Source organism: Papilio polytes, unplaced genomic scaffold, assembly GCF_000836215.1.
Source record: "Papilio polytes unplaced genomic scaffold, Ppol_1.0 DF821845.1, whole genome shotgun sequence".
Taxonomy (NCBI): Eukaryota; Metazoa; Arthropoda; class Insecta; order Lepidoptera; family Papilionidae; genus Papilio; species Papilio polytes.
The window spans coordinates 1094162-1110742 of NW_013527359.1; the positions used below are offsets into that span (position 1 = coordinate 1094162).

At 37.0% G+C, this 16581-nt stretch overlaps 1 protein-coding gene across 1 annotated transcript in view; it reads right to left on the reverse strand.

The window, feature by feature from the left end:
* LOC106107771 (neurogenic locus Notch protein) overlaps positions 1–16581 on the reverse strand; it is a 118154-nt gene that overhangs the window by 9832 nt on the left and 91741 nt on the right. Inside the window, exons 6-20 of the mRNA XM_013288773.1 lie at positions 11085–11278; positions 10795–10950; positions 10273–10455; positions 5143–5257; positions 4932–5053; positions 4411–4578; positions 4086–4224; positions 3664–3816; positions 3246–3352; positions 2907–3020; positions 2427–2583; positions 1517–1749; positions 620–765; positions 195–343; positions 7–119 (exon numbers count right to left, since the gene is read on the reverse strand). Of these exons, the coding sequence (XP_013144227.1) occupies positions 7–119; positions 195–343; positions 620–765; positions 1517–1749; positions 2427–2583; positions 2907–3020; positions 3246–3352; positions 3664–3816; positions 4086–4224; positions 4411–4578; positions 4932–5053; positions 5143–5257; positions 10273–10455; positions 10795–10950; positions 11085–11278 (2249 nt within the window). The remainder of the gene's footprint in view (positions 1–6; positions 120–194; positions 344–619; positions 766–1516; positions 1750–2426; positions 2584–2906; positions 3021–3245; positions 3353–3663; positions 3817–4085; positions 4225–4410; positions 4579–4931; positions 5054–5142; positions 5258–10272; positions 10456–10794; positions 10951–11084; positions 11279–16581) is intronic.

Consider the following 16581-nt stretch of genomic DNA (forward strand, 5'->3'; position numbering starts at 1 on the left):
TGTAGCCGTAGGGGCAGTGGCAGGTGTAGAAGGTGACGTGATCGTGGCAGGTGGCGCCATTACTACATGGGGAGCTATCGCACATGTTGATGCGGAACTGGCAGTTCGATCCCGTATACCTAACAAACGATATACCATTATTAATAAGCTATTTAAATTTTAATAACTAAATGTGTTAATGTTGTGTAACGGACCCCGGTGGGCAGGAGCAGTTGTAGGAGTTGATGCCGTCGAGGCAGGTGCCGCCGTTCATGCAGCTGGAGTCGGTGCAGTCCTCGTCGTTGGTCTGGCAGTCGGTGCCGGAGAAGCCCAGCGGACACGTGCACGTGTACGACGCCACGTACTGTAACAAATGTACAAATTAAAATACCTATCAAGACTACTTAATAATATTTACAATCTATTAAGGCTTTTATACAAGATAACTGTTGTACGTGACTTCGTCCACGTGGAATTAAAAATTGTATAAAGCCTATGTTCCTCCCTGATAATGTAGCATTTTAATGGTGAGATTTAAAATTCGTCCCAAAGTTTTTGAGTTATCCCGATACATACAAAAATAAAAAAATACGAGACTTATCTTTATAATATTAGTATAGATATAGACATATAACTATACCTGATTGCAAGTAGCTCCGTTCATACAAGGGCGAGACTGGCACTCGTCGATGTCGACCTCGCAGTGCTTGCCGGCGAACCCGCTGGCGCACACGCAGTTGTAGTCCCCGATACTGTCCAGACACGTCGCGCCGTTCTGACACGGGACTGTCGAAAAAACACGATATCAAGTACATGAAATACAAAATTCTAAGTAAAATTATATATATTTTCCTCGACGACTATTCACAACATATAAATTAGTGTTTTTACTACAACATGTTATTAAAAACAAATAATCTTAGCATAATAGCATTTTCTACAAGCATTAGTCAAAAGATATTCGATCTGGAACTACCATATAACTTAAAACTTTCGTAATTTTTATACAATGTTCGTAAGGATTATTACCAACCGTCACTCCGCGCTGTCACCACGTGGGGACAGGTAAGAAAAAAAAGTTTCATCCGTCCCATCGTTTGGGACGAGGAGACGGTTTAAACTTATTTTATTTTTAACGTATCCATCCGTCCCCTTATTGGTAATAGGGGGACGGTTCGAACTTTTTATTTATTGTTTGTCCTTATGAAATTTAATGTTTAAAAATAATGATCATACCAATATTACTCGTTTAAATGCAAAAGCTTAGATGGATGGATGGATGTTTGTTAGAGCTTGTAGCCTAAACGGCTGAACGGATTTCGATGAAATTTGGCATACATGTAGAGGATACTCCGGAAGAATACATAGGCTACTTTTGAGTTTTTTAATTCCCGCTGACGGAGTCGCGGGCGAAAGTTAGTACAAATATAAATAGCAATAGTAAAAGACTAGCAGTTTTTTTTCTCATTTGAAGCTGAAAGTCAATCGTTAGAACCCCTTTATTTTGCGAACATTTATTTATTTATTTAATACTTACAAGAAGCGCAATCATCAGTATTTATAGCGCAGTCCCGGCCTTCATACCCTCGTGCGCAGAGACATGCGTACGCGCCGGCTGTATTAACGCAAGTCGCGGCATTGTGACAGGGCGCGGAGGCCGCGCACTCGTCTACGTCGCGTTCGCACAGCGCGCCCGCCCAGCCCGCGCCGCACGCGCACGTGAACTCCGCGTACGATGCTTCCGCCACACAACGACCACCGTGACGACATCTGTACACACAAGTATTAATAAAACACAACGATCTACTAAACATACTAAACTTAGGGCTGGTAAGGCTGTCTTCTGTCCCTCTGGACGAAGAGCAGACCTATATAACTTCAAACTGTCGTGGTTTTTAATATAATTCTCGTAAGAAAATCGTACGGGTATCTTACCACGATTGGATTGTTTTAGCTCAGACAGCCCGTGAACATGGCGCATGCAATAGTGCCGAAATATAGCTAAAACAACCCAATCGTGATAACCTGAATCTTTCGAACGATATAGAAGAGCAGACCTTTTTATTGCAATTAAATTTGAACTCTATGCGATTGGTATAAGGAATAATTTATTTTTTCATAAGAAGAAAGTGAGTTGTGAGAACCAACGATGCCCTTAGACATGAAAATTAAAATTAAATTTAGTTTGATTTGTATAAATCTCAATTTAATTTGTGATAAGCTATGTTCACGTTCCGGGTCTGTCTGAACAGATTTAAAGGGAATGTTGCTACTTCGAGAGGATACCTTTTATTTTTAAGGTTGGTATTATAAATACAATGTTGTAAAATTACACGTCCAGCTAGTGAAAAAGGAATCTTAATCAGATATAGTATCAAATATTTTTAAATTTGGCTGAATATGGTTTTACCTTTGTCTTTTACAAAAAAAAAGTTAAAAGCACTAACTGGTTTGGCAGACAGGGGTCGAGCGTGTTCTCGCAGTTGCGGCCGGAGTGCGGCGGCGCGCACACGCACCGGTAGCCGTTCACCAGGTCGATGCAGGAGCCGCCGTGCAGGCATGGGTTGCCCGCACAATCGTCGATGTTCGTCTCGCAGTTCACACCTAATAATAAAAATAGTCGTAACAACAGACAAAATAACTACATCCTATGTGTGTAAATCAACAAATTATAATCATTTATGTGCAATTTCTGTTTTTAATGACTTTCTATAGTAGTCTATAGTCAATAAATTAGTTAATACGTATTATAAATGTAAAAATTTAGATGGATGTGTGTGTCTACGTGTCCCCAGAACGGCTCATCAGTTATCTGAAATGTGGCATTGATGATAACATAGGCTCCTGAGTTTTTTTGTTTTATTCCGCGAGGAGTCGTGGGCGACAGCTAGTTATACGATATAGTAGTTGTTATTTTGTTTACTAACCAGTAAATCCAAGTACGCAATCACATTTGTACGCATTTAGTCGATCGTGGCAAGTACCGCCGTGTTGACAAGGATTCGAACTGCACTCGTCTATGTCGCGTTCACAACGTTGACCTAAACACAAATGAACATTTATTCCATATTGTTAAGAAATCGATATCGTGCGATATCGATATAGCACAACACTAAATCATTGACATACACGTCCCATCCCTATGACAGCTGTCAATGTCATTCTGATGGAAGTTGGTAGACTGAGTATCGAAGTAATACCTTGTTACCTATTATATTATTGTTTAAAAATGCAATTAAAACAATCAATTTAAAGTAAACATTTACCTCCATATCCTGGTAAACAGTGGCAGATGAACTGGTTGACGCCATCTTCGCAAGTCCCGCCATTGATGCAAGGGTTAGAGGCACATTCGTTGACGTCGGACAAACATCTGTGAAGCAAAAGTTTGAGTTTAAACTTACGTAATAAATACGTCAGTTTGAATGGATTTGTCTACATATCTTTAGAACGGTTAAACGAATCTTGCAGAACGACATAGATGTAGAAGATAGTCTGGAAGAACATATGCTTTTAATTAAGATATTTTTAAAATCCACGAGAACGGTCGCGTCAATTACTACGAGTTATGGATGACAATTTCTCTCGGAAATATAAGAAGTACTAACTAATATGCTTTTTAATAAAGAGTTAGTTACTAAAGAAAGCCTAGTTTTTGAATATTTGTTTAGATAAATATGTCACCTAGCATCGTAGTATCCTCGTGGGCACTCGCAGCGGAATCCGTTGATGCGGTCAATACATTTGCCGCCGTTGGCACATGGGTTGGACAAACATTCGTTGATGTTGGTCTCGCAGTGTTGGCCCGTGAAGCCGGGGATGCACTCGCACGTGTATCTGCAAGACAACGTGCTTTAGTGACTTACAGTGGCTTACTAAATGTGCCTTAATGGCTTATAGTAGGTTACTTAATGAAAGTTGCACTTTTATATCTTGTAGCTTAAGAACGATGTGTGATGTGGCTTACATGAATATTGTACATTAGTGCTTTAATGACTTATAAGACTTTTGTAATTTTATAGTTTGAAATCAGATTGTGCTTTATTGGCTTATAACGGGTTACTTAGTAAATATGGTTTGCTGTGGACCAGATTGTAAGGTATTACCTGTTGATGCCATCAATACAAGTGGCGCCATTCCTGCAAGGGTTGGAATAACACTCGTTAACGTTGATTTCGCAGTTGCGACCCGACGTACCCGGCTTGCAACGGCACTGATACCCGTCTATCAAGTCCTCGCAGTGACCTGGCGGCACAAAACATTCATGTTTTTGATTAATAAATTAACAAGACGCCAAGACATTAAAGTCTTTGCAAATCACACATAATACGGTTCGATGTCTTAAGAAACAGTTAACTTCTGAAAATTTATGTTTTTGGTCCTTCAAGTCGGATGTACATTACAATTATGGGATAAAAAATAGTAACTGACCTCCAAATTGGCATGGGTTCGACTCGCACTCGTTGATCTGCGTTTGACACACCCTGCCGGTGTATCCAGGGTGGCAGTTGCAGGTGAAGCTGTTATCACCGTCGATGCACTCGCCGCGGTGGCATGGCGCGGATAGGCAGTCGTTGATGTTGGTCTCGCATGACATACCTGCGGGGACACCGGCTTTAGCGACCGGTCGTACAGACCAGCTTTTCGTGTTACGGTAAATGTGAGGAATCCGACAAATTAATAAGAGATTAATTAGATATGAATTAACCTCTGATAAGATCTAGAAATAAGTCAGTTTTGTGACATTCTTGTTTAAATTAACCGTTTTATTTATCTTAGATTAATCACATATACCGTAACAATTCAATTTTTTATAATCAATCAACAATAATGTAGTATAGCCAAAATTCCTTCACATTTAAGGATATTTCAGTTGCAAAATTTACTGTTAATCATTCTAAAAAGTGTTATGACACTTTTAACATACTATGTGCCTGTATATATGTACAGACCAGTATATCCCGGTGGACACTCGCAAGTATAGCCGGCGATAGAGTCGTGGCAGGTCCCACCGTTGCGGCACGGGCTGGATGCACAATCGTCAATGTTCACCTGACAACGGGCACCCGTAAACCTGCAATTAAATACATTTTAGTAACTCTGAGTATAGATAAATAATGTATAATTAGAGACTGCTTAAATAATGGTAAAGTTGGCACTTACCCTATGACGCAAGTGCAGCGGAACGCATTGATCATGTCGTGACATACGCCGCCGTTGAGACAAGGATTGTTTGCGCATTCGTCGATCTCCACTTCGCATTGCGTACCAGTAAAACCTTCGAATAAAAAAAAGATTTTACGACAAAGATTAAAAAACGTAGAGGTACATGTTAGGTACCAAAATACATGTAAATACGAAATCTTTTCTTGCTCATGTCTGTCTTACCCACACTATTAAGTTTTATGAGATGATGGTCCACGATTAGAATACCAGTTACTTCAGAATAGTTCTGGGAAACAATTTCCAAATTACTACTTCCTTATTGAATAACAAAGCAGTACTCAATTTGCAATACAAGAGCATTGGATGTTCGTACATCTGTCAGTCAGTCAGTAACAGTTTGTGGTGAAATTATACGTTGGTTCTTGACTGACTTCTTGACAGTAACATAGATGGATAGTCTTTATCTGATTTAGTTTAAAGAACAACCGACTTAAATAATTGACAAACGAATTAGCTAAGCTCAGATTATCTAGAGATATTTTCTATTACTCGTAGAGAAGGTTTGCCGATGGCTTTATGACGTCACGGGTAGAAACGGTAATGAGAGTGATCGGCAAACCTTTTGCAATCATGTAATTTTTAGAATTGAATACATTAAGAATTCTGGAATGTTCGACTTCATAACTGCGGATATTTGTTATGTTTTATTTTTTTAAGATATTTATTTTAACTCAACTTTCCTTTACGCTTATATAACGTCAGTACGATTCTAATACCATACAAAGTTTTTATTACGATATAGCCACTAGGAAATACAGTAGAAAATAATTCACAACATCTCAACAAACCATATTCGGGCAAAGGAATCCTGTGCAATGAAACAACAAACGTATGTGCAACAATTTAGAATATAAAATTGAATGATCGACGTCTGTCTATGTCGGGATAATCTAGCTCAGACCATAGACGTATACATGTCTAACTTTCAAATTTGATCTTTATTACAAGTCAATAAAGTGCAAATATCATTGAGAGAAACAATTATAAAAAGTCTTTAATAATTCCAACAGAAATCGCTATCCCGCCAAAAAGGGAATGCGGTCCCGGACTTTCGTTTATGTAATCGTCAATTAACATTTCTCCGCTCCCAGACGGCTTTATTACTATTAACATAAAGTTTATTTTGCAATATTGCAGTTTTAATGTCGATCGTCTCAGACGGAGTTGGAATTTAAGGGCTTTTCAAACAATACTTGTGATATCTCAAATGCTTTTACCTTAAGTGGGATAGCCATATTACATTGGCTTTTGTCTTAGTCATTGTTAAAATTGTAAGAAAATTTTAACGAGCTAGTGTTAGCATGTTAATAAAATTTGCGAATGGCTACAGAAGGTAAAACTTTTGTTTATTCATGAGTAGCTTTTTCTTTCGACATCGTTCTCTTACTAAGAAGCCTTCCAGACTGTTCTATATCTAAAAAAAATAATCGCGATCCGTTAAGCTGTTTTAGAGTTACGTATCTAAACTTTCGCATTTCTTTTAATAGTATAACTATCTCTGAAACACAATAATTATATAGTAAAATTGCCAGCAATAAAACGTTTAGAAATACATTTTTTTAAACATAAATCATTTTATCACCAACCAACATTTTAAACCATAAGATATGTTTCATTTTTTATTTCAATTATTCAATTGTGGTCTATAATTATTAAGCAAAATTGATACTGGCATAAAATAATTACATACAATAGAACAATATTTCAAATAAATCTATTTTGTGGGTTAATAAATAGTTTACGCGGGTTTGTATAACGTCATGGGCCATTGGTATTGCCGTTTATTGGTGGGGGATACCACACCCAATGTTTGAGTGTTAATCGTATGGTGCAAGTTAGAAAATGTTGACTACTATTCAAGACTAAGACCTGCATATTACAGACTTTTTGGTACGATAGTTTACTCGGACGATAATCAGTATGAACGTATATGATCGCCTTTACACCAATTTTCTTTGATATGATTTTCTCTTAACAGTAATTAGACTTTCTTATTAGACTTTCTGCTGATAAAAAGTCTGAATCCTTCGGAATTTTAGAACAGCAAGTCAATGTCAAGTAGAGAATATCAATTCAAAACACTTAGGCTTCTAATAATCCAAGAATAAAAGACCAAAACAATCTATAGTCAATTATTTCGGTAATGCATTTTAGTAATTCAAAGACTCGAAACAATTCCCAACATAACCTCAAAATCTTTTAATCGCGTTTTTTTTTATTCACAAGGACTCATAAGTACAAATTCCATTATTAACTTTATATGTTTTTATTCCGCTCACTCTTATAACTTGTTCCGTAGTCCGAACTGTCACGATTTGGGATCAGAAGGCACAATAGAAATGACCAGCGCATGCTAATGTTGCCTTTATGCGCATATCTGAATGTTTAGTGCCAGTTTTAGTTATACACGTGACTAGACGGGATTGGCTGAAATACGAAATAAAAATAGGCCTAAGGACGTGCGCATACTTGAAACTAAAGTATTGCAGAAATGTCCGATTGTCAATTGTTTCGCAGCCAATTCAACTGTTTAGTTGCACAACTAAAAATCGAGTGGCGCACCTCCATGTCTCATAGGAATCAAAGCGCGCACAGTTTTGCGATAATTTAGTTTCAGATGTCTGAACGCTGTAAAGGTTTAGGAGAGACGTAAGACAGGGTATTAAAACGTTTCAAGGAAGGCTGCATTGGTGTTATTACCACTGATTGTCAACAGAAAGTCTTCTATGTATTTATATACACTAGATAGCAATGAATAAGGGTAATAAAACTTCTTGTAGGTTTCTTTAGGTGACCAACATTCTTTGCTCTCGAGTGTTAAACATAGTTTTTCGAATCAGAAATAAAACTATGTCGACAAACATTGGCGCAAAATAGATTAATAGATAGTTCCCTAGTTATAAAACCCGTTGCATAGATTTGCAGCAAAAAGCTCGTATTCTAAACCGCTCGAGGCGTCCCACGTCTCATTTTATGGGAATGTAGCGATACCTGACTTTGAGGAAAAAAATGTTGCTCAGTAATCAAGGCAGATTTATGGCGCTGCTACAGCCAATCCAAATATAGTGGCGAAGTGACTCCTTAGCACTTTGCGGTAACACGTAATTTTGTATTTATTTTGAACAAAACTACCGAGAAATTATTAAATTAATAACGTGGCATCAATTTTAATGACAACGAAAACAAAATTTCGGACTTTCGTTTACAATTTAATCACCACAAGGTGAAATTATGCAAATTCGGGCACCCAATGCATGTCGCCATAAAAATTACAAGATGCTTCCGTTGCAGCAGCTGTAACTTAAATTGGCGATATTAAGTTACGACCGTTGCCATCGGGGCTGTAGCAAAAACCGGGTGCAAAGTACTAGTCGACATATTTTATTGTTGTAAAAAAAGTATCGTCATCGCGTTTGCCCTTATTAGTCCACCGGCAGGACGGGTTCGCGCGCACTCGTGCATGATACGAGTGATATACGAGCGAATCAAAACGTCGCATTTTATAACGAAACACGTCTCGAGAGAGGGCTGTTTAATTTAACCGGGTTGTAGTTGCGCCTAGTATGATCCTACTAAATTGAAGTGTTATAGATTCTTAAGGCATTCAATAAGGAAAGCGTCTTTATAATTCGTTCGGATAGTAATGTGGGAGAGGGGTAAGGCCGGTTGTTCCGATGAGTGGTCTCGACCAGCGTTCGCTGACATCTTTTGTACACATGACAATGTGATGGGGTTATTCATAACGTATGAACCTTTGAAGGGACTAAATATCACTTGTCCGAGAGGGCATTGAATTATGCATGCTCATATTTCAATACCGCGAAGCTTTGGTAATAAGAACATAGAACCTTTCGCCTTTTAACTCAATCTTAGCTGCAATTATTTTAGATGGATGGATATTTGTTAGAGGGTATCTCCTGAACGGCTTTACAGATCTTAGTGAAATAATGGTGTAGATGTAGAACAGTCTAGAAGAACATATAGGCTATGATCCCGAAAATATGTAGTCCCCGTAGGATACGTTTTATTCTCATATCTACTTGATATCCCTTTTAAGGACACAGATATAAAACACAGTTTAGAATAACCTCACCTTTCATTTTTGCGTTCGCAGACAAAAGCTAAATAATAGTAAATATATCAACTTGCTTTTTAAATAGCCCTAGGTCTAAACAAGTATATGCAGTTTAGGCCAAGTGGTTTAGAAGGAAAACCTAGAGTAGGCGGTACATAAGTTTTGGCGTGGGAAGTAACATTACGAATCTTGGTGTTAGCGTAAAAGTAATTTGAATTACAAATTACGAGCAAATTATTTCGATTGAAAAGATAACAGATAAGATGCAAAAGGCAATATTGAATCTAGACTCTTATTTAAAGAATGATAAGATTCAAATTGCTGATTTTCTACTTTCAGATGTTTCGCAGTGGCGAAAAGATCTAGACATGCAAATAGATCATTATCCAATCAGCAAATTCGCACAATTTATAATGAGGGAAAAGTGACTTTAACTTGATAGAATTAAAGATGTATTTGCATTGTATTTGTTAACGGTAACGTTTCCTCGTCAACACAATGCGCGGCCTCTCTCCGCAGCATGGGAATGCGCTCAGGGTTGAACGTCTCGCCTAAATAAAACATATTACGTAATTGTTTATTATATTTTGATACTGGAGAAGAAAATATTGAGACAACCACTTTATTTAAAACGCCACAATGTTCTGTATATCTATCTCTTTCACGCACAGCCGTCTCACTCCAATGGTAATGACAAATCATTTGTCGGTCATCGCGCTGTCGACTGGAGCAAATTGTCCTAGGTGGGCCCATGTTTACCGTAACACGGAAGTCTTTCAATGATGTTAAGGCTTGAAGATTACACACGCCGCGCCGTGTGCAATCTTTATAACTTTATTTCCGCAATATTTAGGTAAAGAACTGGAATATTGACTAGATGATGCGGTAGTGTGAGTTTGACGTAAAATGCCATGTGCTATAAACTCTCAAGTACCAGGCGCGCAGAAGTATCGAGTAGTTAACCTAAAATAACAGTAGTAAACAGCACGTACCAGGCATGCAGACACAGCGGAAGGTCCCCGGGTCATCAAGGCAGGAGCCATCGTTTCTACAGGGATGGCTTTCACACTCGTTAACATTGGTCTCACACCGAGGTCCCGTGAAACCCACAGAGCAGTTGCACGCGAACGAACCCGGAGTATTGACACACGTGCCATCATGCTCACACGGAGAACCTGTGAAAATAGAAGATAGCTAATTTGATGACGTCATAATAATGGAAACAATGCTCTTCTGTCTATGAGCCTTATAAAAGGATTATGCCCAACCGTCACTCAGCTCTGTCCCCACATGGGAATAGATGAGAATAAAAAGTTTCATCCGCCCCGCCTTTTGCGACGAGGGGACGGTTGGGACTTATTTTATTTCATACCGGTTCCATTTGTCACCTTATTGTTCATAGTGGGACTAATAGGTGGGACGGATGAAACTTTTTATTCTCACGTGTGGACAGAGCGGGGTAACGGTTGGTAATAATCCTTATAAAAAAGGTAATTCATGAACTTGTAGCTTACCTTGTTCACATTCGTTGATGTCTTCAGAGCAATCTAGACCTTTGTAGCCGGATGCACAGGAGCATGTATAGGAACCGTTGATAGGACTTGTGTCGCAGATGGCGTCAGCATGGCAAGGGTTGGATGTGCATGCGTCGTCCAGATGGCAGAGGAGACCTGGTGAAAGATGGTCATAAGATAACACAGATTATAATAGAAAGAGAATTCAAGCTTTAATCACATATTCAACATAAAAGTGTAGAACATAGATTTGTCAACTAGGAAGTGTTTTTCGAAGTGTTCCAACTTACCCGTCTTCCCTGGGGTACATTTGCAGTAAAAAGCACCAACTCTATCAATACAAGTGGCGCCATTGAAGCATGCAGCGCCGGCGCAGTCGTCGATGTTCACAGAGCATTCAGGTCCAGTCCATCCGTTTACACAGATGCAGGAAAATCCGCCCACGGAGTTGGTACAGGTCGCCCCGTTCTGACATACTAAAGGCCTGGAGACAAATTTAAAGTCAGATAAGTTTTAAAATCTTACTAATATTATAGATGCGAAAGTCTAGATGGATGGATGTTTGTTAGAGTTTGTAGCCTAAAGAGCTGAATGGATCTTGATGAAAATTGACATAAACATAGAGTATAGTCTTGAAGAACACATAGGCTTTTGTTTGATTTTTAATTCTACGCGGACGGAGTTGCGAAAGAAAGCTTGTTTAAAAAAAATAGCCGCAATGGCGCTATGCTGTTAAAACAATTTATATAGGGTTTAAAAGTGATGATGGTATTAACAAAAAACTAAGTAATAAAAGGTTTTGAAAGTCCAACGTTGTTGAGTTAAAAAAATCTTTAATTAACAGCGAAGGACTGAAATTACAATGTGACTTGCATTAATCTTGATCTAAATTTAAATTCCTTGCAAAATTTTAAGTTTAAATTCAAGTTGCAGTATTCCTGTGAAATTTGAAGGAGAAATTAACAAAAAAACGTCGGACAGGCTTCTTCAGTGCGTAAGGCGGTTGCTTTCAAGTTTTTAATGTCACTTATTAGCGAGTTAGTGATTTTTTCTCAAAAAATGTTCACCGCTGTACATTATGTGGTTCGAGAATGTTCCGCGCACTGCTTTGTAATCATGAAATGATATTATTTGTTTTTTTTTTTGTAATTCTTACAATTACAAGGCAAGTACAATATTAAACAAGGCTTGCAAGACTCGAAGTTTGTTATTTGTTACGAAACTAGTGTTTTCTTATGCAATCTTTTCTCTCTAGTCTCAAAAAATCTATAAAACTGCCGTTTTAAATTATTGTTAAAAGCTCTACTGCGTCATAGAACAAGTACAGCAAACAGTAAATAAAGCAAATTAAACAAGACAGAACACAATAAGGAAAAAGGTCAATGGCTAAGATAAGATTTCAGTCCTTATTTCGCAATAAGCGGGCGCGGCGCGTGCGCCTGTGCATAGACTATCAGATCCGACACGGACCGATATTACCAAACTGGGCGTGGCAGGCTTATTAATAGTACACACAATTTATTTGAATCTGTCAAGTTATTTAGAAACGTTTAACTTTAAGTTCGTGTCTATTGTATTCAAGTTTATTTGATTATTGGAAATTGATTTGGCTTGGTACTAAATACATTTTTTATTGACGTCCTAAGGCGTTGTAAGTAATAAACTTAGTGGAAATATTACGTAATTAACATCACCCTATATATAGGGTGATGTTAATTACGTAATATTGTTATTGTTATAACAGAACCGGCACTTTCAGTGATTCCCTATTTTTTTTAGTATAGAGGATTTTAAAAAGTTACAATCTGACCTATCCTCATTTACTTGCACACGTGATCACCCACACGGAGTTTGACTACACTATAATAAATATGTAACAACTTCAAAGAAGTTGTAAATCAAATCTCGACTTCAAGAACCAACTTAAGTTGAACGAGTTAACAAGTCATAAGCGTAGAGCGACTCTCTAAGATTTTTTTTATAAAGAAAGTCATTCCTACAAGGGTATACTGTAGCCGAATTATTGGGAATAACCGTGACTTTTATGCAACTTATACACACATTTAAACTGTTATAAATAAGGATTGTGAAACAACTGCCGCACTCAGAGTTATTAATTGGTTACTTAAGAAGTCTCGAAGCATAAGAACACTACGGGACTTTCTAAATGTCCATTAAACATGTAGAGTACGATTATAAGACACTATGGTTTTCATATAACAACATGGCGTAAAATCGCTATCGCTTATAACTTGAATAGTTAAGTCCTGGAACGCAATTTAATATTCGGAATATGCTCTTCGGGCGTAAATCACGATAGAGTACTAATAAATTGTCGACTTTTAGAACCCCATTGACTTGGGCCATGTAAAACCCTCTTAAAAACATCTATATTAGAGAAGCGAGTCTTTTAAAGTCAACAAATAAATCATCAGTCTATATACGAAACTATACAAGTTGTAGTATATTTCTATACTAAAATTTATCGATCAAAGTAATTTAAAGTATAGTAATTACTTAATTATGTATATATGTACTATTTTGTAAATTCAATAACTTGTAACAAACATAATATCGTGATAGATGTAGAAAAAACACATAACTTTAGGACTAATTTGACAATTCTGAGTCTAAAATCTCAATTAAAAACAAACTTTAGCTATCGTTTAAATGGTATGCAATTTAACAGATCATTTGGACGAGATATAAATGAAACAAGAATACGATTTGTTTAATTACAAAACCTCGTTACGTCCGTTAAGTTTTCGCAAGAGTCGCTTATTTTGGTTAGGATAAAGCAAATATTATGAAATCGAGATGCCGCGAATCAAGATGGCGGACCTTAGTTACCGAATCTGGAACGTCGGTGAGTTGCGAACGATTTATTACAGCTTAAGGATATATAAAATATAACTATGCTATATTGTGGAACGGTCCCACGAATTTGTAGTTAGAGTAATAAACGAGATAGTTTTAACAAAAAAATACAGTTAAATAATACAGTAATGTATGAAAAAAACAAGCGTTATTTTACCAATTTTCGGACAATTTTTATAAGAACAGCTTCATTGGTAATTTTTATTCAAAGTATGTTCCGGTGGTTTATTGTTAAATCCAGAGAGCCAATTTTGTGTTGTAAAAATTACGAGAGGTAATTGGACGACAATGTCTCATCGAGCTATGTTTCTTGGAAATTAATTTATCTTGTTACGTCTTTTACTCGTAACTGAGATCGCATTCTGTTAGCTGACTCTCTTGTTTATATGAACAAAGGGTTACAAGTAAGGTTGGAGTTGAAATTCACGTGAATTTAAATAGAACTCGTACTTACAAAGTGATGACACGAGGTTGGTCTTAGTACGAAATTTACATCCAGGATCGAGTCCGATCAATTTGCAACGAGAGAAAGTATTGTTCATTAACAATATAATTGTCTTTATTCAAATCAAGATGGCGGCCTCTTTGTATAATTTGTAACTGACAACACAGTATACGTATATTCAATTTGGCGATTATCGAGTAAGCATTAATCACTCGGCCGGTATCGATGTCGGTAATCGATGTTCTCGTTTCGCGGCCGCTAGTTGTTAGAGGCCAGTATCCGATTGAAGTTTCTTGTCCCTCTCAACTTTCCCGCGTAGCCGAGGGAGCTTGTTTCTGATCTCTAGATTAATGGCGGATTGGTTTACGGTAATTTTATTGATTACATAGAGAAGCTCTTAGACTACTAGTGTACACTAAATTAACTAACATTGTAGTATAGGAGCCGTGGATTTAAATTAATACTGCATTTATTTCAGTTTTTGCTACGTGACTAAATTCGTCATCACTGCAATGGAATGTCGTCGGTAACAATAGTGTGCATGTGTCCTAAGCAGTTAAAAGAACAAAATCATTAAACGACGGCAAGAAAAAGCCCTTAATGCCAACACGTTATAAATCTCACTCGTAATTGGCCCAAATTTTTTCACAATTAGACGCAATTACACACGCGTTCATATCGTCGGAAGGCGAAACATTCAGTGTGCCGTTTTAGGGTTGAGAGAATTTAAAGATTATAAAAAAAAGGCCGAAATATTTTCAAAATGAAATTTTAATTGTATCGAATAATTTAACTAACGCCAGTTTATGTAAACATTTAACAACCCTAAGTAATTAACTTAGTAAGATATAGACTTTATAGTTTTTATATTTACGTCTGCAAACGAGGAAACGGTCACATGAATTCGTCAAATTAGCGAAGTGACTACTGCCCATGATCATAGGCATAAGCAGATACGTTACCTTATAACACAGAAAGTGGATCCCTTGCCTATGGGTTGCCCCTACCCTGCTAAATCCACCTGCCATTCCCAGTTCTTCTAAACCTATCTTAGTATTTATTTAATACTTTTACACAAATAATACTACAGGAAGCTAAAATTAAGTTATTTCTAGATTTGGCGCAAGGGCGGCCTTATCGCTAAGAGCGATCTCTTCCAGGCAGCCCTGTGGGACAGGAGAACACCAACACACATGGGTATTTCATAGATATATAACACAAACATATCTATACTATAATAATAAAGCGTAAACACACACTTCTTTGTTGCCTAAGATGTCAGTAATTACAGTATATTTTTGAATTTTTTTTATTAATAAAAAGCCCTACACTTACATCACGCTTTACGCTATATATTTTCACGCCATTAAACTTAGGTCTAAATATTTTGGATAAAAACCCTAATGTGGGAAAAGGCTTCGGCTGTGTGTTGCTGGCAACATCAAGGAAGCAAGGTTGCCATGGTTTGTTATCGTCATGTCATTTGACATTTGTAATTGATAATTTGACACATGTAAAGAATAAAATAAAATTTTCATTATTCCATGCGAATGAAGTCGCACGGGAACAGCTAGTAATATATATTACATACAATACATAGTATTTGAAATATAACTCGTAAGAAACTTTTGGATGATAATATTTACTTCTAATCAGACGACCTCTTTCTTTAGGCAATAAAATAAAAAATTAACTACACAATTGAGATAATGTCACCACGGGAATTGATATAATATGGAAAACGATGCATTATACATGGGTTCGTTTTCATTAAATCTTTTTAAAATGCAGTGGAAGCCATTCCTATTAATTAGCTATATGGGTTCGTATGTGTAAGGTCGTTATTTAACGAAGTAACTTCGATTTATCTTGAATACCATAGTTAAACGGGAAACTCGGTGGCCTATGAAAGTATAATTTAATGAATAATAAATTCAGTTTACTTGATAAGGCTTCATGGTAGCGGTTAACTTTCACGTCATTTGTAACATTGGGGATGGACAGAATTATTTCAACATTATACTAAAGAAATTGATATCCGATATTGTCTTTGGACAAATCTCAACTGCCTGCATAATAAACTTAATCATGTACTAGTAGTTAAGATGAGGCTAAAAATTGCGGCCTTCAGTAACAAACTGGAGGCCTCATCAGCAAGCCCTCTCTTTTGGCCATAACTTTTTTTTTTATTAACATGGATTGTAAATTTTGTTTTTGTATTTTTTCGGTTAGTAAATAGTGTTTTATTTTATTTTATATATATGCTATCGAAACTAAGGCATGCTCAGTCAATTCTAAATGCAATATGAAAAAGAAATACGTCACATATCGATGTAATTCAACATTGGAGCCCTTTGTCAGGTTTCACTAGATGCGCTACTGCCCATTTACAAAATCATGTCTCATTCTGTTCATATAAAAAACGGCTATGATGTTCTTACCACTTACGACTCAATGGGCACAGG